General features: G+C 45.5%; 1 protein-coding gene across 3 annotated transcripts in view; it reads right to left on the bottom strand.

The window, feature by feature from the left end:
- SIK3 (SIK family kinase 3) overlaps positions 1-24,520 on the bottom strand; it is a 92,235-nt gene that overhangs the window by 41,479 nt on the left and 26,236 nt on the right. For 2 of the 3 annotated variants that reach the window (XM_030022371.2, XM_030022372.2), the window contains exon 2: positions 1,182-1,298. In XM_030022371.2, the coding sequence (XP_029878231.1) occupies positions 1,182-1,223 (42 nt within the window). In that variant the 5' untranslated portion in view covers positions 1,224-1,298. Of the gene's footprint in view, positions 1-1,181; positions 1,299-21,144; positions 21,165-24,520 lie in introns of those variants that run through there. The other variant, XM_030022373.2, reaches the window with a different exon arrangement.

Genomic DNA, 24,520 nt, shown 5'->3' on the forward strand with positions numbered 1-24,520 from the left:
TATTTCCCCCAGGATTCCAAGTTTTTCACATTCCAATGCCTGCCATCCGAGTCAGGCAGCCACAAACAGGAGATCACCCATCTTTAATTAGTCTCTTGCACCTGAACACTGTCCCCAGGAAGGGCCCTGGGCAGCCCTTTCTCCACTTTCCATACCAGCCCCAAGAAGAGCTAACCTTCCATCCACAGCTTGGATAGAAGTCCCCTCCATTCCCAAAACAGCCTGTGACTGAGAGCCCTCTGGTAAGTGCACCGCTCCATCAAAGGTGCAGGTAGTTCTGTATGAACCTGGCAGTCAGTGGTCAGCTCTGGCATGATCCTGGGAAGGAGCCTCTGTCCCACAGCTCCCCAGAACTGGGACTGCAAGCAACAGAGAGGAGAGTTTGCACAGAGCTTTTTAGCACTCTTTGGTTGTAAGTCACTGCTTGAGCCCTTGTATCAGAAAGGCCCAGGGTGGGAGTCTTTCATCTGTCCAACAGCTTCTGAAACAGCTTTTAACATTTCACCAAGGTGTTGGTCCCCTTTGTTCCTCCGCTCCCATTGCTCTGCTGCCTGCTTGTCTCCAGCCAGTTGCAACTTCCTTGCTGTTCTATTTGATCGTGCAGTCAGAGGGGCACCACCGAATACGTGTGTAAAAGGCAACACACATGGATTCTGTCTCTGGTGGTTTTGTTCGTAAAGATGCCAAACAAGCTGGAGGAAGTCTGCAAACAATATTGAAAAGCAGGTCTGCCACTGCTATTGATCATCTTCCAGGGATCTTCCTGGGAAGGACTTTCAGCAAGTCCTTGGGGCCACAGGGCAACTGGGCAGAGAGAGGAGACCCAAGGAGTCGCATGCTTTCAGTCCTGCTAGTGGGTAAGACTTACTCTCTCCCTTAAACTGAGAAGGGGAGCCCGCATCCGGTTTCAACTGGGAAACTGAAAAGCACACAATAGCCATAAACAAATGGCAAGAGGCCAGCCCACAGCGGAAGTGTGATCTCCCAGAAAATAGAAGGATTAGCCACACTTTCCCCCCGCCCCTCTAATCAAAGTTCCCTGAGACCCTGAAAACATAAAAGACTTTCCCAGTATTTCACGTAGGAGAAATGGAGGGATAACCCTAGAGAAAGCATTACTATACAGTCAGCATAAAGCTATCGTGCAGAGGGATGGAAAACCCACTGCAGAGTGCTCCTACCTGGTATAACCTGATGATATGTGGGTGGCAAAGCATCTTCATGATCTGAACTTCTCTAAATATCTTCTTCAGGTTCTCTTCATCCAGCTGTGTCTTATCAATTATCTTTATAGCAACCTAGCGGAAGGAGAAAACAAAAGAGAAATTATTGACCCAACTGCACATTAGGAAAAGCATTTTTAAAAACAAATACTGCACATAAGAGCCTGCCATGCTGAACACTGTACGAAAACAGAAGAGGTTGTCCCTGCCTCAGAGGGCCTGGGATCTGAGCAGCCTCCCAGAATCCAGCCAGCTTGCCACAAATTGGGCAGGAAGAAGCTTTGCTTCCTAATCTTCAGTGTATTTTCCCTACAGAGGGTACCTCCTTAAGAGCAGCATTGCAGAAGGCAGTGGGATTTTTAGGCTGTTGCCTGTTATGGCAGTACAGCATGTTCACAGAGGCACCCAACACTGCTGAAAAGCAAGCTACTTCTGAACTCCTGCATATATTTCAAGAGAGTCCAAACATTTGTTGTTTGCTCAACGGAACCAGTTTCCTAGATCTCACCACCCAGCTTCGCTCTTCAGCCTCGCAACTGTCGTGTTAACTTACCACTGGAGGTTGTGCCCAAACACCAGCCCGAGAGCTGCACTGCTTTGGCATAAAAGCAGCGAGACAGATGGAGAAGTTGCCAGCTAGCCACACAGCGGGGGAACAGCTTTCGCGCACTGAAATCCGGACGCAAGTGGAACAGACCCTATTGCATTATCCACACAACACCTCACTGTAACAGGGCTGATAAATACGAGCAAGGATGGAAACGGGGGCGTTCAGGCTTCTAACAATTGAGGTATTTACCTATTTTAAGGCAGACGTGCTCTATAACGCTACACTAACATAGTTTAAACAAGTCTAAGTGCTTCCAGTCAGCTGCTCTCCAGCCTTGAAGACTCTCTTGCTTCTTTTCCCCCCACCTTCTCCGAGCATCCTTCCCCAGCACTGGCGACTCCCAGCTTTTTTGGGCATGGACAGTAAAGCCATCAGACTCCAAATGGGGAGACGCTTCTGTGCAAAAAAGTACCTCCCCTCAAGTCCACTCTGTCATTTGTTTCATCCACACAGAGAGTAAGGAAAGGAATCTTTTCCAGAAGGCCACGTTTAGCAGGGGAGAAAAGGCAACCGCCAGTGTGATACCTTGCCAGAGCAAACAGATGAGAGAAAAGGCTGCTCTTACTGGCAGAGGAACATTTGCTCTGCTGCTCCTACATCAGATTTCAGCCTTAAGTTAATAAGTACCTTCCTCCCCACCAAGAAAGATCAGTGCAAGCGAGCAGCTATAGTGTGCCAGCCTCGTTCAAGATTTGTGGGCTGAATTAACATCCACCAGCAGGTTTTCTCGCTTAGAGATGGCACTCTCCCTGGGAAGAGAACCGCTTTTAGAAATCTTCTCCTGGTTGCTTTGCTAAAGCATAATTTACAAAACTTCTGTCAAGGAAGACTGCAGAATCATGCAAAGACATGGGGAAGGGCATGCAAAGCAGCACTGCAGTAAAAAATGCTGATGATGCACAACCAGAAAGATTTGACACAGGAGCCCAAAGCCCAATTACATAAATGCTTAGCTTGTAACAGGCTCCAGCATTTGCTAGGGATGAGGACAAGTGCTCCACACACAAAGGCGTGCCATGTCCACGGACGAAAAACCACAGTGGCACACGATCCAAAACACATGTACTTCTCCTCTCATGCCAAACCCCAAGTGCAATGCTAAACGATGCTCTAACAGGCATGGTGCTGTTTGGAGAAAAACAAACAAACAAAAAAGGATCTTTATGATCTTTAAGGGAACAATCTGAAGCACATGAAAATTAAGCTTCATATTTTATGATAAAATCCCTGCCAGGGGAATAAGTGCCCTGCATGTAAGCAGAATCCTGAAAAGGCACCAAGTACAATAAGCTGTTTCTTTCACTTGAAACCTTTAATTCAGAGTACAGGAACGATTCCAGACTTCTAAGTCACTGAGCATGCTTCCTACAGCAAGAACAGAAGCTGAAAGGCAGCCAGGTCTGGCACTCGGCACTAGAAGCTGCTGGCAGGAATGGGGCTAGAGCCGAGACACAAGGTGAAACGGCAGAATGGGACCCCGCTCCGTGAGGCTGCCAAGCACTAACTGGCAGTGATTAACAGGGTGACGAGCCGCTGCTGTCCTGTTCTGGGCTGGCAGCACTCTGGGCTGCAGCTCATCCTCTGCTGAGCAGCAGACAGGCGACAAGCGCGTGTTTCATTAGCTAGGGTTTTGGTAGATCTGCACCACATAGTTTCAAGGACAATGCTCAGGAGCAGACTGGAAAAGTTAAGAGAGCCAGAGCGGGATTGGAAACCACTCAGTACATGCTTTTCACCAAGCATTTTCCCTGCAAGAATGAGTTTTTATAAAATTTAAACATACATATATATAAAGCTAAGGGAAGCTTCCTCAAAGAGTGAAGCCAAGATGTCTACCAAGAGACATGAGTCATTTTCAGGCGCAAATATGTAAATGACAATCCACAGATCTGGAGTATTCCTAAACTCCTTACTCATTTCCCAGCTCTATATTTGCTCTAAGGAAATCTCATTTCCCAGCTTAATTATATGGCTTGAGTTGACACTCTTGTCCAAGTTGAAGGTAAGTAGAGCAGCTGATTAAATACGCCGTGGTCAGTAGGGCCAGACAAAACAGAAGAACTGAATTACTCTGTTTTTCTCTCTGATAACATGGGGCAGGGAGAACCAGGCTGCCATCTCACCTGCTTGCCTGCCCCACGCTTGTCACCTTGCTACGCTGCGGGCTTTACATGTGGTGCCCTGAAACTCCACACCCACAAGACACACAATACCTGAATCGGTAGCAAAGGAACACAAACTCCAGCCAGAAAATGTCTTCTTGTGAAGATATTAATGTGAGTTTGGTCAAATGGGTGGCCCTTGAGCAAACCTAAACCCATCCTCAAAAGTTACGAGGAGGTTTCTTCAAAATCTTTTCATTCCATTCAAATGCCTCCAGCAACTGATGTAACATAAAAGGTAAAATCTCCTGAAAAAGCCTGGGGAAACCACCTTGTGCTCTGGTTTCGGGAAATTCAGAGCTTCCTCACGAACATGCGAGGGTGGAAGTAGGAAAACCCCTCTGTGCTCGCCGCAGAAGGGAAAGCACAGGGAATTTCAGGGGTGAGGGGCTTGCATTTCACCTGGGGCTTTGCAGAGGTACTTTACTTGGTTTGTTTCAGAGGTTTCCTCTTTGGTTTGTTTCAGAGGATTGCTTTTTTTCCAGAAGGAAGGAGTGGTTTCAAGGCTTTCCAGAACAGACGGAGTTGGTTTCTCCATTCCTGCATTTCCCAGCTGGCTAATATTCTCCCTTCCCTTGAAAGATGATTCAGGATTTCAACAGAAAAAAGACTGGCTGAAGTCCTCTGGTCACATCAGCCAGACTGACTTCATCTAAAACTTGGTCGCAGGGAAACAACCACAATGGATTCTGCCCTGCTAAGTGCATGCTTTCCTTCCGCTGGGAAAGTCTGCCCTGCCTAAGCCTCCCGACCAGGAAAGAGCCCCTGCAACTGCACAGCCTCCTGCTCCTTCTCCTTCTCCTCCTGGGTTTTGCTCCATCCTCCAAGCTCTTGATGCAGGTTATGCACACAAGTTTGCAGTTTTTGGTTGCAGTTCTTCCTGCTAGCAGTAACTTGCTGCTGCCATCACAAAACCATCTCACCCCAGGAGAAAGAATCAAGAAAGTACAGGCAAATAGGCTTCCGACTCCAACCGAAGGGAACACTAACGTTTATGGCACCTCTAGAACTAGCACTCTGTGGTATTATTTATGCAAAAAGAATCAGTTTCAGGTAGTCTCATGAAACACTAAAATCTCAAACCCAAAATCAAGTGCATTCCCTCATGCTTGCAAATACCACATAAAATAGAGGAGCAAGCAAGACTAAACGTCATTAAATAAAGCACAAATTTGGCTACAAGTAGAAGTGGAAGAAAACCATGATCTAATTTCTTAAACAATGAAATACCCATAAAAAAGGAGTCTGAAAAATTAACTGTTCTTTTATCAAAAGTTAATGAAGCTTACAGGCAGTAGGATACATGCCAACTCTGGAGCATACATGCTGCTACCAATTAACAAAGTGTTCCCTCCATTTCTAAACATTTCATTTTTTCCTTCTTGAATCCAAGTAAAACTTACACCAGTAATTTGAGGAAGAAATCGTTATTTGGAAGAAATGGTAAGTTGCTAGAAACAACAGTTGGTAGAGAGAAGGTAAGGTGTTCAAACTGATGCCTGCAAGACGCTGTGGAGGTCTTGCTCTTCAGGGCCAGAAGGCTCATCCATTGTATTTCCAGATTTTTCTTCTGGTGCACTTCAGCTGAACACTGCTCTGTAATTTTTTTTTTATTCTAAAGCTGTGCTGAGTATGTGTGCATGCCAGGCAAAAGCCTTGTGAGAAGTAGTGGAAATTTCAACCACAGATTAGCATGCATCCTTGTTTTGGCTGGGATAGAGTTCATTTTCTTCCTAGTAGCTGGTATAATGTTGTGTTTTGGATTTAGTATGAAAAGGATGTTGATAACACACTGATGGTTTCAGTTGTTGCTAAGTAGTGTTTAGACTAAGTCAAGGATTTTTCAGCCTTTCATGCCCAGCCAGCAAGAAGGCTGGAGGGGCACAAGAAGTTGGGAGGGGACACAGCCAGGACACCTGACCCAAACCAGCCAAAGGGATATTCCATACCATGTGATGTCACGTCCCGTATATAAACTGGGGGGAGTTGGCCTAGGGGGAGGATCGCCGCTCAGGAACTAACTGGGCATCAGTTGGCAAGTGGTGAGCAACTGCATCGTGCATCACTTGTCCTTTTTGGATTATATTTCACTCTCTTTTTGTTATCTTCCTTTTCATTACTATTATTATTTTAATTTTATTTCAATTATTAAACTGTTCTTACCTCAACCCACAAGTTTTACTTGTTTTTGATTCTCCTCCCCATCCCACTGGGGGGGGAGGAGTGAGCGAGTGGCCACGTGGTGCTTAGTTGCTGGCTGGGGCTAAACCACGACAGCATGAAAGCAAAAGGGGTGGTTAGGGAACTAAAGGAGAGGAACTGAAACTCTGGAAGGCCAAAAGGGCACAAGCAGTTATCCCCAATATCAACATGTCTCCCTGCATCAAATGGGAAGTCAAGAGGGCCAGAAACTATATTTCAGGCCAAAACAGCAAGTTGCTTTCACTGCACCCCAAAATTATACGTTCCTATTTTGCACTGAGAGACCATATTTTAAAATCTGGTGGTCACCAGAACTCAAGACAATGTCAAGGGTGAGAGTCTCCTAAACGAGGCAGAAGTCTCGGTGTAAGAGAGAATACCTACTTGCAGGAATTAAAATTATATAGACATCCTGTTTATCAGCTAAGCGTGGCTAATATTCATACAGACTTCCTTGAATCAATACTGCCCTGCCAACAAGAAGAGAAATAAATTGCTGGGTGTCCAGGTGGATGGGCAGGAGGAGGACAGGGGTGGCACAGGGGCGGGGAGAGGACAGCCACCATGCTCTTAACTGTTCCAACTTCTTGGAAAGTACATGAGAGGGGGAAAAATAGGTAGGAGCAAAACATCTATTTTCAGTGGAAAGAAGCCACGAAACAGCAAATGTTTCCTTTTTCTTCTGCATAGTGAACAAAGGAAAAAGCTAAAGACCCTGTCCCGGGCTAACACCTATTACTTCATGCCACACATTTGCTTAGATCTAATGATAACTATAATTAAACTATAATTAAAGTTTCCTGCATGGATGATCATTCCATAAAGAAACCACCTTTTCCATTTCGGGTCAGTTGCTTCTATAGCAGCCTACGTTAAAAATCAGGAAAAACCCCACTTCTTTTGGAATGTGACCACGTGATCAGTCTAATCAGTAATCATTATAAAAGTATAATTATGCCAGTAAGTGTTTCCATAAGTCAGCAATTGATCTCCTCAATGTAACAAGAGCCAACAGATGGCACCGACAAATTGACTGCATTGAAAAAAATCAACATGTTTATTTAGGAGAACCACATTTCCTAGAATTGTTCCAAGGAGTCCTCCTGCTCCAAATTCCTCCTGGAAAACCCTCAATAAACATTCACTGTGTGTATTCTGCTGTAGATGAACCTGTCCACACAACTTGGTTCCCGTGTTGTTCTCTCTGTGAGGGCACATTGCAGAGTACAAATGAATGAAAAGATGCCACCAGTGCAGGTCTTTAGACTAATGAATGAATAAACCTGGAGAAGGCCAATCTAAATGCAAAGGCAGGCACCTGGGTTCCCTCTACGTTTGCAAGTTATGTCAGCTAAGAAGCCCTCTCCTTTCCATCGGCTAGAGCTACAGTCTTACTAGGCTGACAAGATGAGCAGTCAGAGGGATGGACAGAGAAGAACTTCTCCTTCCAGCTGCTCCTGCCTGCCAGAAACGCTTGCGAAGCTTGGGAACATGGCCTGTTCGGATTAAGCAGCTGCTGGAGGGGTAGAAATCACTCCTGTAAGCAGATACCGAAGCTGCACAGGACCTTCAGAACTCCATTAGCAGAGACCAGACTTAAGACAGAGGGAAAAAAAGAAAAAACAAAACAAAACAAACCCTCAAAAGTGAAAAACCTGACATCAGCAGCAGATGCAAACTGCAAAGCATGGCTGTCCGGTCCCAGCGCTGACAGCACAAGGAAACCTCTAGTGTACGGTCATATTTAGATGTTAAATACAGCATCCTCCATACCTTCTCTTTGCTGCAAGCGGAATGGTGAGCACTGAGTGGCTGCAATGCACCTACCACGGGGCTGAAGCTCAGCTGTTTACTCTCTCCAGCTGACCTGCACCACACTACACACTCTGGTGTCATCATGTATCCCATGCCGTAGATCAGGCTCCACCACTGCCTTTTTCCCCGCATTAGAGCTGTATAGTCAGAAGAGCTCTGCAGACCAGATAAGCAAGCAAGTATATACAGAAGATGATATGCATATTAGCTACATGTGGAGGCACTTAACTGGCATATGGACACACAGCTGTGATAAAAACAAAACTTGAACTCTAGGCTACTGCCGGTCATGTCCCTTTTTGGGAGCTCAGTTTGATAGATGTCACTACAGCAACGCTGCGTTTCCGTATGGACAGTTGGATGGCAGAGGCACATGTTTTTCAGGCAAGCTGTCATCACAAGTCTGCTTGTGTGTTTAGGGTCACTAAAAGTGATCCCTCTAGATGCAAATAGGCAATTTGTACAGTTTATAGTCATAAGAAAACACTCGACAAAAAAAGATGCACTCTAACTGACATTCTAGATACCCAAACAATAGCTTGTTACTGAACCGGTGAGACTTCTCTTGACAAGCTCATGGGCAAAACAGAGGCATCTCCTCCTCAGAATTAAGTAACTAGCAGAAACCACCTAACTAAAAGTGACGTAGCAGATAAAACGAGGCCATTCTGCAGCAAAATCAGTGGCTTTTGGAGGTGGCACAAACACAAATATTGGCAGCAACTGAAAGCAGGAAACTGTGGACCGAGATGCGTACAGAAAAGTTGCATTTGCTCAGGAAGGAAGTTATCACCTTGTCCACATCCCTCTTCAGAATCAATGCAGTGACTTGTGTCTTGCACAAGGTGAAGAAAATACTGATGGCATTTTGAGAAAAGTCAATACGTCCAAATCCTCTTGGCCTGCTGCAATGTTAATACCCTGCTTGTGTGAACGCTGTACTCTGCTATGACCTTTCCTTGGCCCCAGGGGAACAGAACTGGGATTTCAATGACAGAAGCACAAACCCCACATTCACATCTACAGCTCAGCATACCAGCTAAACCCAGTTAAGAAAATCTCATCATTTCAGCGCATGCACAACAGCCTACAAATGTGGTTGGAACCATCGCAGCCAGGGGAAACTCATCTACAGCATCCCCTAGGAGCCCAGCCTTTACCTGTGCTGACTACCAAAATACCAATTCCTCATTTTCCAGTCTTGTGTTAACACTACGCTAGCAGCTGCAGCTTCTCTTTTCAAGAAGAAACTATCAAACACATACAAGAGCTGAATGCCCCCCACCCAAAACACACCGCTTCACAGCATGAACTTAAGTGTCAAATGGTGACTTAATCCCAAATGCAAATTCTTTCCTTTCCTATTCTGAAAGGTGCAAGGGATGACAGGTATACTCTTGCACATGCAGCCACAGCAATAATGTTCTGCAAGCAACGAGCAAGCTTGATTGCATTGCTAAAACTGGCTTCCAGGAACTGTATTCTCTGCTTGTCACAGTTACCTTGCATCACAGGTCAGCAACAGTGTGGTTCTGTAGAGCTTCTCCTAATTATTTCATCACCTGGGGTAACAGCAGGAAACAACAGAGAGATTCTAAGTTACCTTCACCGGCTGCCGAACATGCTAACATGAACTACATCACAGGCTTGCTGAACAGCATTAAGGGCATTAAGATTGCAGGGAAAGGCAAGGGAATCGTAACTGGAGATGCCAATTAGATAAACAAACTGTTTCAGTGCATGAAGAAGCTCCTTCTGCAAGCCGGAGGTGCTGCAAGCCCAAGTTCTTCGGCTTGCAGCAGGGACACACCATGAAGCGTCACCTCAGACTGCAAACATAAGACTTGAGAAGAGGCAGTGCAGAGGGACAGGCTGCAGTACTTCACACAGAACTGCCCCAGCCATCTGCTGCTGGTTTGTTGCAAAGAGCACATCTAGGTTGTACAGTATTACTACATAATACTACAAAACCTGATGGCGGCTCAGTTAGTTACCTGGTCTTCAGGCTGATCAGAACTTCGGAAGACCAAACTGTGAGCAAGGAGGTCAGCCATCCGCAGCTTAGGCACAGGAATCCCTTAAGCTACACCACATCTACCTTCAGCCTTTATCCTCCTTAAAGGCAAGATTACCAGAATCTTTTCTAACTTCTGGTCAGATGTTGAATCTCCTGGTCCTGGCCACTACTGCCTTTTCTTCCTCAGCTACAGCAAGAGATACACTGGATTGAGCCAAAGGCAGAGCAAGCCTTAGGAAACCAGATTACAGGTAGCCACACCTAACCAATTCAAACAAAAGTATGGTATATGCGCACAATTCCTGTCTCTCCTAAATTCTGTCAGGTTCCCATTGTACCGTGTTTATATTACGACTGACCTCTCCATCTTTTCATTTAGCACTGTTACAAGAGCAGAAAAACTCTCCAGTTCCACAACTTCAGCTGACATCTGTGCGAGTAATTTGTTTTTAGTTCAGAAGCCTTATAAAATTACTATAATGCTTAACAGATGCAAGTCTAAGAACTTCACAGGAGTCAGAACCATGAATTAGAGGTGGTATGGAAAATTATTTATTTACCCTAGTCAAGGGAAAAAAGCAAACCACACCCACAAATGGCAGCCTACAGTGATGGCCTGCACTACTACACTTAAATATGTCCACGTGTCCATCCACAGATAGCAGGCACAAAGAACTGAATGCCTGGTTATGTGATTTAATTGAACTCCTTCATACCTTGACTATAAATGCAGAATGTCTAAGAACTGGTATTAATAGTTAGCCTAAGCTTAAGGAAAAGCAGCTCAGGTAAAAGCCAGGTAAAGACCTCTCTCCCCACCGGTGTTGGACCCCCCAGCATAGCTCTTCCTTGACTTCTTTACGTCTTGTTTTCACCTCAGGATCTTTGATCTAACGAGAGTCTTTCTACGGCAGAGATTGAGATCTCACAAACCAGTGCAGGCTGTAATAGGTTCACAAAACTCAAGTTGCAAATTAGGCCACTATCTGGTCACATCTAACCTGAGTTGTGGGTGTAAAACACATCGTACAGACATTTAATGGGAAAGCAGCTTTTGCTCGTAGCATTCGCAGTGGCCCTACAGTAATTACAGGGGGATCTGCCGAGGCAATGCAAGTACTGTGTGGGTTTGCTGGAGTGAAAGGAATGAAAATTCAGCAATGAACAGTGCTGTGGTTCAGCCGTACGATCTGCTGACAGTCTGCAGCGCTACCTCCATGGGTTCTATGCAAATTAAAAGCAATCTTGGCACTTACTACACAAAGACTGCACTTGCTAATTAAAACCGGTTTTTGAATGAGCTTAGTTAAACTAGTGCAGAACTTTATGGAGGTACGTTTAATTGATGTAAACCAGTTAACTAGTCAAATGCAATGTGAAAAAGCAGATCGCAGTCACGTAAGCTTGACTATTCTGTAGAAGAGGCTCAGATCCAGTCACTCTGGCCAGCAGATGGGAACGCAGCATTTCTGCTTAGGCCTGACCAGGCTCTTGCTTATGCCACAGCTTGGCCTCCCAGCAACCTGCACACAAGCAAAGCCAAGAGGTGAATCAAAATCCGGGAGGACGCTTGCGCACCTTGGTCCCCTTTCAATACAGGTTACCCTCCACCTCAGGACACTGCATTCAAACTGGTTTCTTAATCGCTCTCCACCCATAAAGTAGTTAAGCAGCTGAACTTTTGTCCAAAAGCACAGAATAAGCAAGGTCGGGTCATGTCTATGCAACGCTGGCCATCAGGACGTGGCACCGACCTCATTTTAAATCAAGGGGAATGGAGGAAAAGTCCAGGAAAAGGAGATGACAACATTCTTACCTTTATCGGCCATATTTCCCATACACGCAGAGCAGCACACGTTGCGCTGCACGTAGGAGGGGAAGCACAAAGAAGCTCATATGTGCTCCGCTCCGCACCTCAGCAGAGATGGCAAGAGCTAAGCGTCCAAGGGGGAGATTGGGAAAGGAGGGGGAGAGGCAACAGGAGGCCATGGGGCAGGATCCCATGGGAGGCCGGCCTGCCTGGGAGACAGAGCCAGCAAGAAGAGGAGGCAAAGCCACTGCCGAGAAGAAAGTCGAAACGCCTTTCCCAAGCAGAGTTCAATCCCATGCCCTGGCACATGGTCACTGAGGGGAACTGAATCAGAAAGGACACTGCCATCACCCAACACTGCCATGGTTGTTCCAGGTTTCTTCCAGAAAATGCAAGCGTGACTCTGCCAAAGTGTTCAACGTTGTCATTTGTATTTAATGTAAAGTTTTTAGCAAGTTCAAATGTACATTAGATTTCCCCTCCCTCATATTTCACAGCTTCTAACAACTAAAAGAAATCCCGGTGCTGCATTACAGCTCAGCAGACAGCACAGTCCCCCGGACCACTACAAAATGCCTGACTGTAACCAGGCGAGACCAAAGACATGTCAGTTAACCTCAGAGGGCATTTATGCCCCATAGTTTACCATAGGTTTACCATACATAGTTCTTCTGTTTGCAAAGACAGGAGAGGGGAGGAGACTACAGTGAATTAATTTACAGTATCAGTCTGACACGTGTCAGACACCCGCAGTGATATCCAACATAATGCAGCAGGTTGTAACAGTATCAGGAAAATTAGACCACTTCTGAGAAAAGCTTGCTGTTATTAAATGCTGGGGTCTCCCTGACTTGCAGGAATTACACCCAGAATGATACCGACTGGCACTAGGTTGAAGACATAACTTCCACACTTCCACTCAGTGCTGGTACGGTCTTTTTTCAAACGCGGAGTTGTGTACCTCACAGCCTCTCTGAAAAGCCCAGTGAAGGAATAAGCAAATAAAATCCATGTGGAGAAGTGCGTTGGATCATCTACGACTAACGCCATCAACTGTTTCTTTTGGGCACTTCCACATGTGAACGCCTTCCATGGTTACTCCTTCCCTTCCCTCTGTCCCCTCCACTCCCACCCCTCTCACAGCCACCTCCAGCTGGCAGATGAGGACAGAGCACAGCCCCCAGCCCAGCGGGTCAGCTTCAAGGTTGCGCTGCAGGCTAAGCATTCAATAAAAACAAGATTCAGCTTACCAACGCCTTTAATACCCATTTGTCAGTATTGGGACAGGAGATGTTAGTTGTACATTGTAACTGACCACCATTCAGACACACGACTCCTAACCTCTCTTGAGATTGCCAGTTTAAGATTTAGAGGGCCTGTCAAAGGGCCCGTGTTGCTAAAACTAAAAAGCCCATCAGTGTCCAATCACCAAAGCTTCATTACCATATACCACACCAAAGTAAGAGCACCTTGCAGGAGCACAGGTACAAACTCTCAAGCTGCAACTGATTTACTGTTGCTTCGCCCAGAACCAAGCGACAGTTGAAGCAGCAAGCACACCAACCAATATATCCAGCTCATTTCAGGGACCAGAGTCAAGACCTGCTTGCAAGATCACCTATAGTCCAACGAGACCATTTCTTACATTGCTAATGCTCTTGCCTGCAGCCAGCAGAGCTAGAGGAAATCATACAAGACTGTTACTCACTGGCACTGCATTAGAGCAACACTAGACTCTTGGACCGAGTTGCTTAGCAGCAGAGTTTTGGAAATGTAGTCGCATGCAGGAAGAAATCTGTCACAGCAGGCTACGCACCAAGAATGCTGTACGGCAGCAGCCACGGGTCCGCCTGCTGCGAAACTAAGCTGTACTTGCTGCAACGCAGAGAACTCGTTTGAGGGCAGATGAGGAACGAGACTCACAGTCTACCTTCCAGGTTTTTAGGGAAAGACCCGTCTCAAATATCAATAGGAAGTCTTCACAAAACTGCTAGGATATTAGAACAAGCAGGTTTTAAAAGTGTTATTAAAAGTTCCCCTGGACTGATATTTTGCTCTCATTCAGTCATGACCTAAAAACGCAAGGGACAAGGAAAAGCAGTACATTCCAGGTACACAGCTTAAAATTAGACTCAGGTTTGAATGCAAGTGGATTGGACTATTAAAAAACAAAAGCTCAGAAGCAAGGAAAGTTAGTAGACGGTGTGCATGAAGTGGTGTCAAGAAATTTACTGTACTTTGGGGTTTGAATATTGTTAAGCAATACTTATAATGCAAAGATCACTACTCAGATTGACAGGCCTCCAATGAGAAGATGGAAAACCGTAACCTCGCTCATGTCAGAAACACGTACTGAGCAGCGCACTGGTGCACTGCAACAGGTCTCTCAACAAGTCAAGAGTAGCTGGCTATTTTTTAACAAGAGCAACATGCACGCAGCAAGAACATCTCTGGTTTGGCTCACCAGTCTTCCATACAACACAAGAAATCCTATTGCCCTAAGTTGCAATCAGGAAAAATAACTGCAGCAGGATGTGCAGCAGAGCCACAGGGAGCCTTTGCACCGGCTTCCAATTTATTTCTTGAGGATCCTTAAGGGTTAAAGCAGAGGACTTCTGGAAGATATTAAGCACTGATGTTTTGGCTTCCCTTCTGCAAACAGCAACAACCTCCAGAGGAATCTGTCATCCCATATAACAATCCCTTTCACTCAACCTCAGCGGCCTGTTCCCTTTGCCTCGCCACAGCCTAAGCAGCAGTGGCTCCGTGCTGAGCTATTACACCGAATTATGCCCACATTTCAGGGAGGAGGCCAGGTTCTGCAGCAACCCCAGCATTCACAATATTTTTAATATGGAATTACATTATGTGCAGTTATATTCAGAAGCATAATAGCTCCTGGTTAAAGAAGAAGGCTATAAGAACATTAAATATCACATTGGGATCACAGTATCAGAGAAAATCGAAAGCGACAGATAAGATGGAACGAATCACTATTCCACTTCATATGCCATCAAGTCCGTTTGGGAATATGGTATTCTGGGCTCTGAAATGCAAACTTGCACAGATATTGTCCTAAGCCTGTAAGCGTTAGGTCTTTTCTATACCAAAGTGAATCTACTTGGATATTCAAAATAAATCAAAAGCAATAGCCAATGCTACAGCACGCACTTGCAGATAAGGGAGTTACGCTGTAACGTTGCTACAACTCAGTGACTGCCAAACACTAAAGTCTTGTGCCAGGGTACCCCCCAGTGAATCACAAGCACTTCTCAAAGGGTCTGCAGCTAGCTCTGCTCCCATGACGCCAGCAAGAACGCCGAACGCTCTGCACTGAGGAACCGGCACCTAGCAATTGTCAAGTTCTTCCACAACTACAAATATCCACATGTCACGATTTATAAAGGCTGCGAAATGACCAGAAAGACAATGAAATCAGAGCTATGAAAAAAATCTCATCTGATAGGCGAAGTCCTAAGGCAGCCATTAGCTATCAGCATGTCAAGGTTTTGCATACAACCCATCGAAGTTAAAGATTTCAGATGCAGAAAATGTTCCTGTGTGCACCAACAGTATGCTGTTTGCAGGGACTGCACCTTCAATACAGCTGCGACTGGAGGCACGCTGGAGAGCACAGTGGCCCTGCAGCCTGGCTGCGTGGAGACAGACAGACTGCCCAGCTGCAGAGCGCGCTGACACTGCACGTGCCCTTCATTACTCTACAGGGGTACGGGTAGGGTGAGAGGCTCTTCCAGGGCACGAGCTTGTTCCCCATTCAGTTTCTGTATGTCAGTAAACACTGCTCCCTCACACAGTACCTCCAAGATCACAACTAGAAGGTGATAGTAAACCCTTTATTTCTGCCATTATTTTTAAAGGTGCCAAATGCATTAATGCTACAGGATCTGGAGTATACCAAGCAGGAAGAGACCAAGATTTCGACTGGAAAGTGAAGGATGAAGCAAAATGCCAGATCTAGATGATGTATTCAGAAATTTTTAGACACTGCGTTTCCAGCAACAGCCTTTATACAGTTTGCCATGATTAGATGGCAGTTTCTATGGGAACAAATAAGCAGCGTCCCCGTCACAAGATGTCTTGTAAATGGCACTTTCTTACGGCTTAGCATGAAACGCACCATCCGCTTAGTACATCTGGAGATGTAGGCTCCCAGGCTCCTCAGCATGACAGTGTTTTAAATGCTGAGGGCAGTGTACGTGTGCATTTATGATGAATATCCACTGCTTTGCAAGACTGTACTAGCCGTCAGGATTAATGTATTCTCAGCGGCAGCCAACCCATTCAACATCTGCTTTAATTTGGGCAACTTCTACCCATATAAACGATCCTTCTGGGAGCAGTCCTTTTCTTTGTGAAGTGCCAGTGCCACAACCGAACTAGCATAGAGCAGCCGAAAGACGATGCCCACCTCTGGGAAAGGTACAGCAATTTGAAGATAAAAAGCACCGTGAAGGCTAAGCATTTCTTACCTTCTATGCCAGACGTTAGATCTTATTTTTTCTCCGGACGACTCATCCTCTTCACCCCCCCAAAACCATCCCCAAACACCTACAGGCTGAACTTTAAGAACTGATGAAGCATCTGAGCCAATTAAAGCCTGAATCTCAGAAAAATTTCTCATGTCGCAGCATAGCCTAGCAAAGACACTCCAGATCAGGTTATCAGCTCGTGAGGCAGAATTGTAACAGATATGCCCGAAGTGCTTTCAGTACAAAGCCAATGTAGTCATTATGCTCAAAAGAGTCCAGTATTTGTGCGCACGTAAGGCACCAATACACACAGTATCAACTAACGAACACTGGTTTCAAATCTCGGGGCAGTGCCAGATCTGCACACCTCCAGAGGGGAGACCCAAGCAACAGCAAACATTCACTCGTGCAAAGCGAGTCTGTGAATCGGGCCCAGAGCCAGCAGAGAGGGGCAGACAACCACAGCATCTCTGCTGCGGATTCACTTAGCACGCAGTTCAACTACTGCCTGCTCGGAACAGTTCTTGAAAGGCTGTAGTTCACCTCTCAGAGAGGTCTCCATCAATAATATGTTTACTACGTGCCTGCAAAACCTAGTAACTTTAGTCTGCATTTGGTTCAAAAGAGAATAGAAATGATCAAACCAATGCAACACAAATTTGTAGCCCTAAAATGACAGAATTTTCCTTGCAGTTAGAAGAATACAGAAGAAAGCAATTTTCTTCTCAAAAACATTGCCTCTTCCTACTATCTCTACTCCTTCAGTTAATTAAAAATCCCTCAATTAGCCAATCTAGGGCGGGTTAATGTTACTGTCAGGAAGATCTTTTCCACGCTCCCCTGGGCCTGAAAACAACCATGGCTGCCTCCATCCCCCTGATTACACAAAAGAACATTTTCAGACTCAGCAAAGGTTCCAGAGTATCACCACCCCTCACTCCAAAACTGTTATGAAATGAAGTGGAAATTTTAGGAAGAGAAGCCAAAAGTGAAACTGTAAGGAATGTAGCCTTCAACACATTAACCCTCAACAACCAAGATAAAAAAAATCCAAGCACTGGGTAGCCCCTTCCTTGCCCTAGTCTTGCATGTGCTTTGCAGTAGTAGCAAACCACATTGTGCCAGTGTTAGCACCACAAATTTCAGGAAAGCTGCCTCCCCCGTGCCCCCACCCCATCTATTTCCCGTTATTTGCACTGACTCAGTCTTTACATTTACTAGAGATATTAAAACTAGTGACCTTAAAACCTCAATGTGGTCACAGCAGCATCTCTGCCAGAAAGGGAACGGGCAGCGTGGTGGTACAGATGTCCATAAACCAGCACACCCAGGGAACTGCCTAGCTGGGATCTCACTCCACTGTTACCATCGGTCACCCTGCCCTGCAAGGGACTTTTGCGGGGACACTGCTGAAAAGGAGAGCCTCTCTGGGCACAACAGGAATGGCAAAGTTGAAGCTCAACTTGTTTGACGTTTCCAACCTATTGATCTTCCCCAAACACCCTGTAAGGTGGGAAAACCACTGGCTGCCTCCACCCTTCTGCTTTCAGCAGAGTTTATAAAAGTACAAAGGAAGACGCAAGGTTGGCAACTTACATTCCATCATAACGCTTGGCTTAAAATAAACCCATGTTCTGCAGTGGTATTTCCACCAAAGGGTGAGGGGGGAATACCTAAGTCAAGTCAGAAATTTCCTCGCTCTTAGCAAGTAAGAAGCTCACAGCTCGCTGAGGACAAAAACACCCTTGCAGTTATTTCCACTAAGGGTTGCCAGTGATGTCAGAACACAGTACCTGCCTCTCGTAACTTTAGGAAGCTTGCTTCTCCCCCAAAACCAGAAAGATTAGCTTAAAATTTAAATTTGTTTCATAACAAAGACAGAAGCTCCTTCCACAGCAGTAACTGCACAGACCAACTTTTTACAGAATCACCTTTCACTTCAGTGTAGAACTGAATTACAACACTCGAGAAGCCTACAAGCCACTTCCAACAATAGTACCTGATTTCTCTTATCGGTAGAAATGACTTAAACCCACAGATAACATACTCAGGAGTTGAAAGCCTACTTCAAAGCCAAAACACGACACAGCAACGGTCTCAGGGAAGCATGGTACAGCGTGGTCTGAGCAAAAGGGCACCCAGACGGACAACTGCTGTGCAATGAGAAAAGACTGCTGAAGCCACCCCTGCAAACTGGCTCCCATGTGGGTTGGCATGCTTCCACCTGTGCCGGATGTTGATTGCTACTTCATCGCAGAGGAAAGAGCCTTGGAGACGAAGGGCACTTCTGCAAATCTCCTGTCCTCAAGGACCTCACAATCCTACAACATGCAATACCTCCTCACACCGCTCAAGCAGCCAGCGAGAGCCCTTAAGATGCACGTTTTCCCCTTCTGAAGGTGGATAAGCTGAGGAGTCCTCCCAACAGCTCAGGAAGCAAAGGAGGTAAGCCTTCATCTGCAAAGAGGAAAGAGCCCTGATCAAGGGGTATCGTAAGGGACAGAGTGGAGATTTTATCTCCAGCTTTACTGGCAACCAGAGGCAACATCACCACCTGTACTCTTGTAAAAGAGAACCAAACCGTCACAGCAACCGGGAATTCAGATCTCATGTTCATGATTCACCTTTCTGTGCAAGCTGAAGCACAACACAGCTCCTCAGAGGAGTTGATTCAGGTAAGGACAGGACAGTTCCAGAGCTTCATGCTAAACACCCAAGCAACCCACTGCTTTCCAAATATCACACACAGCCATTAACCCCGGGTCGGTGACAGTTCGTGGCAAAGGGCCAAAAGTCACAAGCAGCAATGGGTGTCACAGTCTTATCACTGGCGCTCCATCTATGCAAATTAAAGACATTACTCTATTCCAACAAGCTAGCAGCTTTGGCTGGCAAAGCGGGAGACTGGCAGCAACCAAGGACTCAGGTATCTGGAGTCTTGAGGTTTCTGCCCTCAGCACCAATGCAGTTCTCACGTGCGTACCAAATAACCATTGCTGCACCCCAGCTCTAAAACTTAAAGCAAGGGACAATGGAGTATTTCTGGAGCATGGAGACACTGCTATTTTGAAAGCAGACTTCAGCACTGTAGTACCGAAATTCTAATTGTGGCTGCTGCTTTGCTTTGCCACCGTAAATTCTGTTCTGAGGGAGGAAGACAGCAGCCAATACATGAGCGTAGGCATTGCACAACTGGGCTTCTACAAGCACTTGGTGTAAAGAATAATGTTCTTAAAAGATTTAATTTCTAGGGAATGTTTAAACACCGAAGAGTAAACACTGAGTCAGAGACATGCACTAAATACAGGTAAATGCAGCAGGGGCACGTGGAAGCAAAGCCGCAGCCTGGAATTCACTCAATGCCTCTCCTTGTACATGTGAAATTCGGGGCCCGACAGAGGACAAAGCCTCTTTTATATGTGCAGAAACTGCAAGAAAACAAAACCCAAACAAATAAAGTCAATCTACAGATTTGTTCGGGGGTCTTAATACAAGTCTGCAATACACAACTTCGTGTGTCTGACTTTTCAGTATTTGCACTTCTCCTTATGTATAAAGCACAGTGGTCAGACAGGAGGAACTTACAACTCGAGGAATCATTGAGCAGAACAGCAATACAGAAGAAAAGATGAGATCATTGCAATTGTCTAGGAAAGTAGAGTGCCTCTTTGGGGAGGCGACTCAGCGCACCAGTTTCTCTGTAAGTATTGCCCCCTTCCACACACACATACATGTAGCAATCTCCAAATACAGGGGTCTTCTATTTCACAGTATTTCCTATTTCTTACAACAAACAGTTCAGGAGTAATTGCACTAGGAAGCTGACAACACATTTTGATTTTTTTCTTGCAGTAGACTGACAATATTTACTTTCACAAGAACTGTATATTAAGGTAACTCTCCAGTTCAAACAGCCACAAAACACAGAGGCGTGTGTATCTTCTACAAATACTTGCTGGCCATACACCATGTCAATAACAGGCATTCTCTGTTAGCGAACATTTTCTGTTACAAACTACCCTTCCTGAAGTGCACCACCAGGAAATAATACCCTGTTTGACAACATCCAGTGCTAAGGAAAAGCACCAAGCTTCCCTCTGCAGAACACATCCTAGTACGTAATGGCATTTGTTAACACCCTTACACAGCTGAACTACTATTTCAGAACAAACTCAACAAGCCATGACAAAAGCAGAAGGTACAGCTAGAAGCTAGCACAATCTCTGTGACTTCAGAAACACGGACAAAGCAGGTTAGCTCAGCACACACCCCCCCCAGACAGGGCTTTCCCTATCAACTCACAGGCTGGCTCCCTCGGGCTGCCCAGAGGCACAATGCCTGCGCGCCCCTGCCCTCGCTCCATGGCGAAACAAAGCTCAAGCCACTCTCGGCCACGGGATTTTTGCCTCCTTGGAAGGGGAAGGGGACCACAGATAGTTCTCCACAAACTTGGCAGACCATGTGGGAACCAATACAGCCAGGGTGGGCAAGCTGGAGCCAAGAGAACACTTTTGGCTCCTAAACTAGAAGCCTGAAAAATTGGAAGTGGCACTCCATTTGTTTAAATTACCTTCTGAAACCATGCTCCATATGTGGGAATAAACAGTCACTCTGGTAGCCCTAAACACAACCAGGAGTAAATTGTTCCAAGATGCACATCTGCATTTACCAAAGATTAGACAGATAGGCTGCCAAGTCAGGATCTGATTTTCCTCACAAGGCTTTTTTTTTTTTTTTTTTAAGAACTCTTAACTGAAAATGGCAGCACAGAAAGGTACTATATATGGAACAGGAACAGATCACCATCACCCCTACCTTGTTCAAATAAAGGTCTCGGTCTGTCCAGCTGCCTTGTGCAAGCAAAGACCACTGCACGGAGCACGCCCTTTGTCCCTCTCACAATGCACTTGCACAGCCCATGTCACCCTGGAATCCAAGAGAAAAAGAACATCTCTCCCTCACCAACCTGCAAAAAGAGCAGTTTCAGGAATTCAGTGTCACGTTTAATGCATCATGCCCACGTGGGCATTATTCTGAGGGCAAGAGAAAGCAAATAAACAGCTTTCACATTTAATCCGTGAAGCAGCAGAGTCTCTGTACCCCTCATATATGCCAGCTCCCAGGAAAGATGTCTAACCTTTCCGTGGTGATTTCTAGTGCTGCAGTGTAACAGAGGTACCGAAGGCCCGGCCACAGCCAGGAAGGCAGATGACGTCAGGTACGTAAAGTCTGTCTTTCAGTGAATTTCAAAAAGCACAGCACACCAAGGGAAGCAAAGCCTCGGTCTAAGGCAGCACAGCTACTCCTACGTTTTGGTCCGGACTTTGCCTAATAAAGAACCAACGCAGAAAGCAGATTAGACATTAGCTCGCGTTGATCCATTTTAGAAGTGCAGCAACTGTTGATGCTGAGTGCACCGGAGGGGCTTTTAGGCATATGAATTCTCTTCTGCATGTACGATGCTATCGATTGAGACTGGAGGTCAGCTACGTGGATTCTGGGACAGTGATGGGATTGGGTAATAGTACTCCAACAGCAAGGAGCAATTATCTTTTATTTTGCACACATACTGAGAGATCTAGAAAGGACAAATGCTCAGCATCACACCCAAAAACTTTGGTGTGAGCAATGTAAACTGCAGGACAAACACCTCCAAGAGCTGGGAATGTTGCAGAAGATTTGGGCATGCCTACGCGGCTACAGCTTAGTCAGCAACCTTCCAGGGGAGAAAACTTTGCCCACATAGGCCAGTTCTACCCAAGTTCTTTATCCATCACTATGTCACTTAGAAAGCAGCTTTCTCCTAGTCCTGCACATCCATAAAGCATAACAAAATTAAGAGTACAGATGCAAGCTCTGAAGTGATTCTTTCTTATCATAAGGACTACCGGAGTCCTGACCTGAGGACAAGATCCCCATTCTGGAGCAAACCCACTCCATCCTTACTAGAAACAATGCCAATGTACTGGCAGGTTTTTTACAGGCTACCTAGCCCTTGAGCTCTGACACTTTGAAGTACTCGTCCCCTTTGCGCTGTACAGTCAGAGGGGATTTTAGTGAGGAGCTCGTACTGTATGGATATCGAATGACATGTCCAGTAAAACAAGCTGCTTGCCTTCTAAACCTGGAATATCACAAGACCACTACATAAATGTCAAGAACAGCAGTGCCTGCTGAACAGCCGCAAGCTCACTTGTTCCTTACTGGCTAACATTAGGACACAATCACCAAACAACTGCATTTGCAGCAAAGCATGCACAGTATCCTGCTTACTTAAGACTAAGCACCACTCAGTTGCTCAGGTAATCTAAACACAGCGTATGCCACAAGGCCTGCAAGTAATTAAGCACAGACTGCCAGCACTATCTGGTCTGAGCAGCAATCGGCATCATTGTGAGGCATCTCCTTCCGAAAAGAATTTCTGAAATTCTCTTTTTCCACTGCTCTAACCAACTTGGAAAGCTTCAACTCAATCACAAAAAAACGGGAGCAGATACCAGGTCTGGTTTTAAGAAACTTTTGACTTCACACAATTAGAGTTAGATCTGGTTTTATTTACAAGGCCATATTCTATAGCTAAGCAACGTTCTTCTGCATCGAGTCTCTTGGTTTTGTAATTCTGCTTATTTGGTGATACGAACACTGGTCAAGGCATTTCCAAAATGCATCACTGTTTCTGACGTGCATGATCAAAAAAAGGTAGGAAGTTGATTTAACAAGCAATTTGCCAGTCTTGGGCAAGATATTTACGGCAGCCATACAAGAAAGCATGGAAAAAGTGTAGCAATCCAAACACAGTATCTTGCTTATTCACACTTGATATCAACATTTTACCCAAATATGGACTGCTTGGCCTTAGGTAGCTAATTCACAAGTTAACTGTGTTCTTCCCCTCTTTAGCATTTTTAACCTAGTACGCATTAAAAGTCCAAGATGCCTGAAACAGCTGTAACACCAGAGAAAATGGTGATATTAAAGGAAAAATAAAAGAAATCTAGAGCTGCATAGAGGTTCCATAATAGAAAATCTTTCCATGCGGCTGCAGAGCCATACATAAGTGCTATGTAGCTCTCTGCTGAGCACATACTGAACCAATTACACAGGAGCCTCATAAGACCCACACAACCTCGGGAGCTATCACATTATAGATCCTTATGTAAGGCACAATGACGTAAATACAGTCTCCCTTGACACATGGAGGGTGCAAGATGAGTGAGCCTGCAGGACTTTCAGATCACATTTCCCATCTCCCCTCTTCAGTCATTTGTATCGTTTGTGATGACCTTGCTCTCCAGGGACGTATATTACCAGAAGGAGATAAATGAGATTTCTATTAACTTAAACTACACCAGCAAGAAAATAAAGGCACTGTCTCACAAGGTCAATTATTATTTTTTCTCTCTTTAAATGAAGATGAAAAAAAGCTTATTTACCAACTGCAAGACTGGTAACACTAACAATCATTGCTGCCCTCAATGCTGGAAAGCAGATTACCCAGAGCATTTGGCATTTCAGCTGCAATACCTCTTCTTGGGAAGAAAGAGAACACCCTGAGAAACATCCAGGATAGTGAAGAAGCCTCCAAGGCAAGATGCTATTCCTCCCTCCACCCCCACCCCCTAGCCCCCCACCTCCACAAATCCCAACAAATTTATTTCCATGCGGACTAGTTAATCTCTTATCCTCTAGATGTGTCCAAGGAAATTTAAAACCACACATCAAAATCCTAACCAGCTAAGATCAAAAGATAGTGCTAAAATAGACCTTGGGCTTATTTCAATTCAACCCCAGCACCATTCAGCCCAGCAGCAGGATGCAGGAAGATGTCAGCCACTGGAAGAAAGCGGAGAACATTGTGCATGCCTAAATATCACTTTTTACCTTGTTTCAGAGTATGCAACAGGAACACACAGGCCAGGAAACCGACCTGCTCTCAAGCAGCCTCATTTGTGCATGCTTGTATCAGACATGCAGAGTCTTGTTTCTGCTCAGGCCAAGCGGGTGTGAGGGGATGCTGCTCCTGTAACCACAGCATATGCCATCGTCTTTCCAGGAAACTTTCTTTCCACGCAGGCATTTTTCCCAAGTGTCTGCCTCGTGGATGGAAGAGCATGTAAAGCTTAAGGGTATTTCAAACCGTGATGTTCAGCAGAAATACAACTTCCCCTTCATGACCAAGTCAACCGTGCTT

This window comes from Aquila chrysaetos, chromosome 8, assembly GCF_900496995.4.
Source record: "Aquila chrysaetos chrysaetos chromosome 8, bAquChr1.4, whole genome shotgun sequence".
Taxonomy (NCBI): domain Eukaryota; kingdom Metazoa; phylum Chordata; class Aves; order Accipitriformes; family Accipitridae; genus Aquila; species Aquila chrysaetos.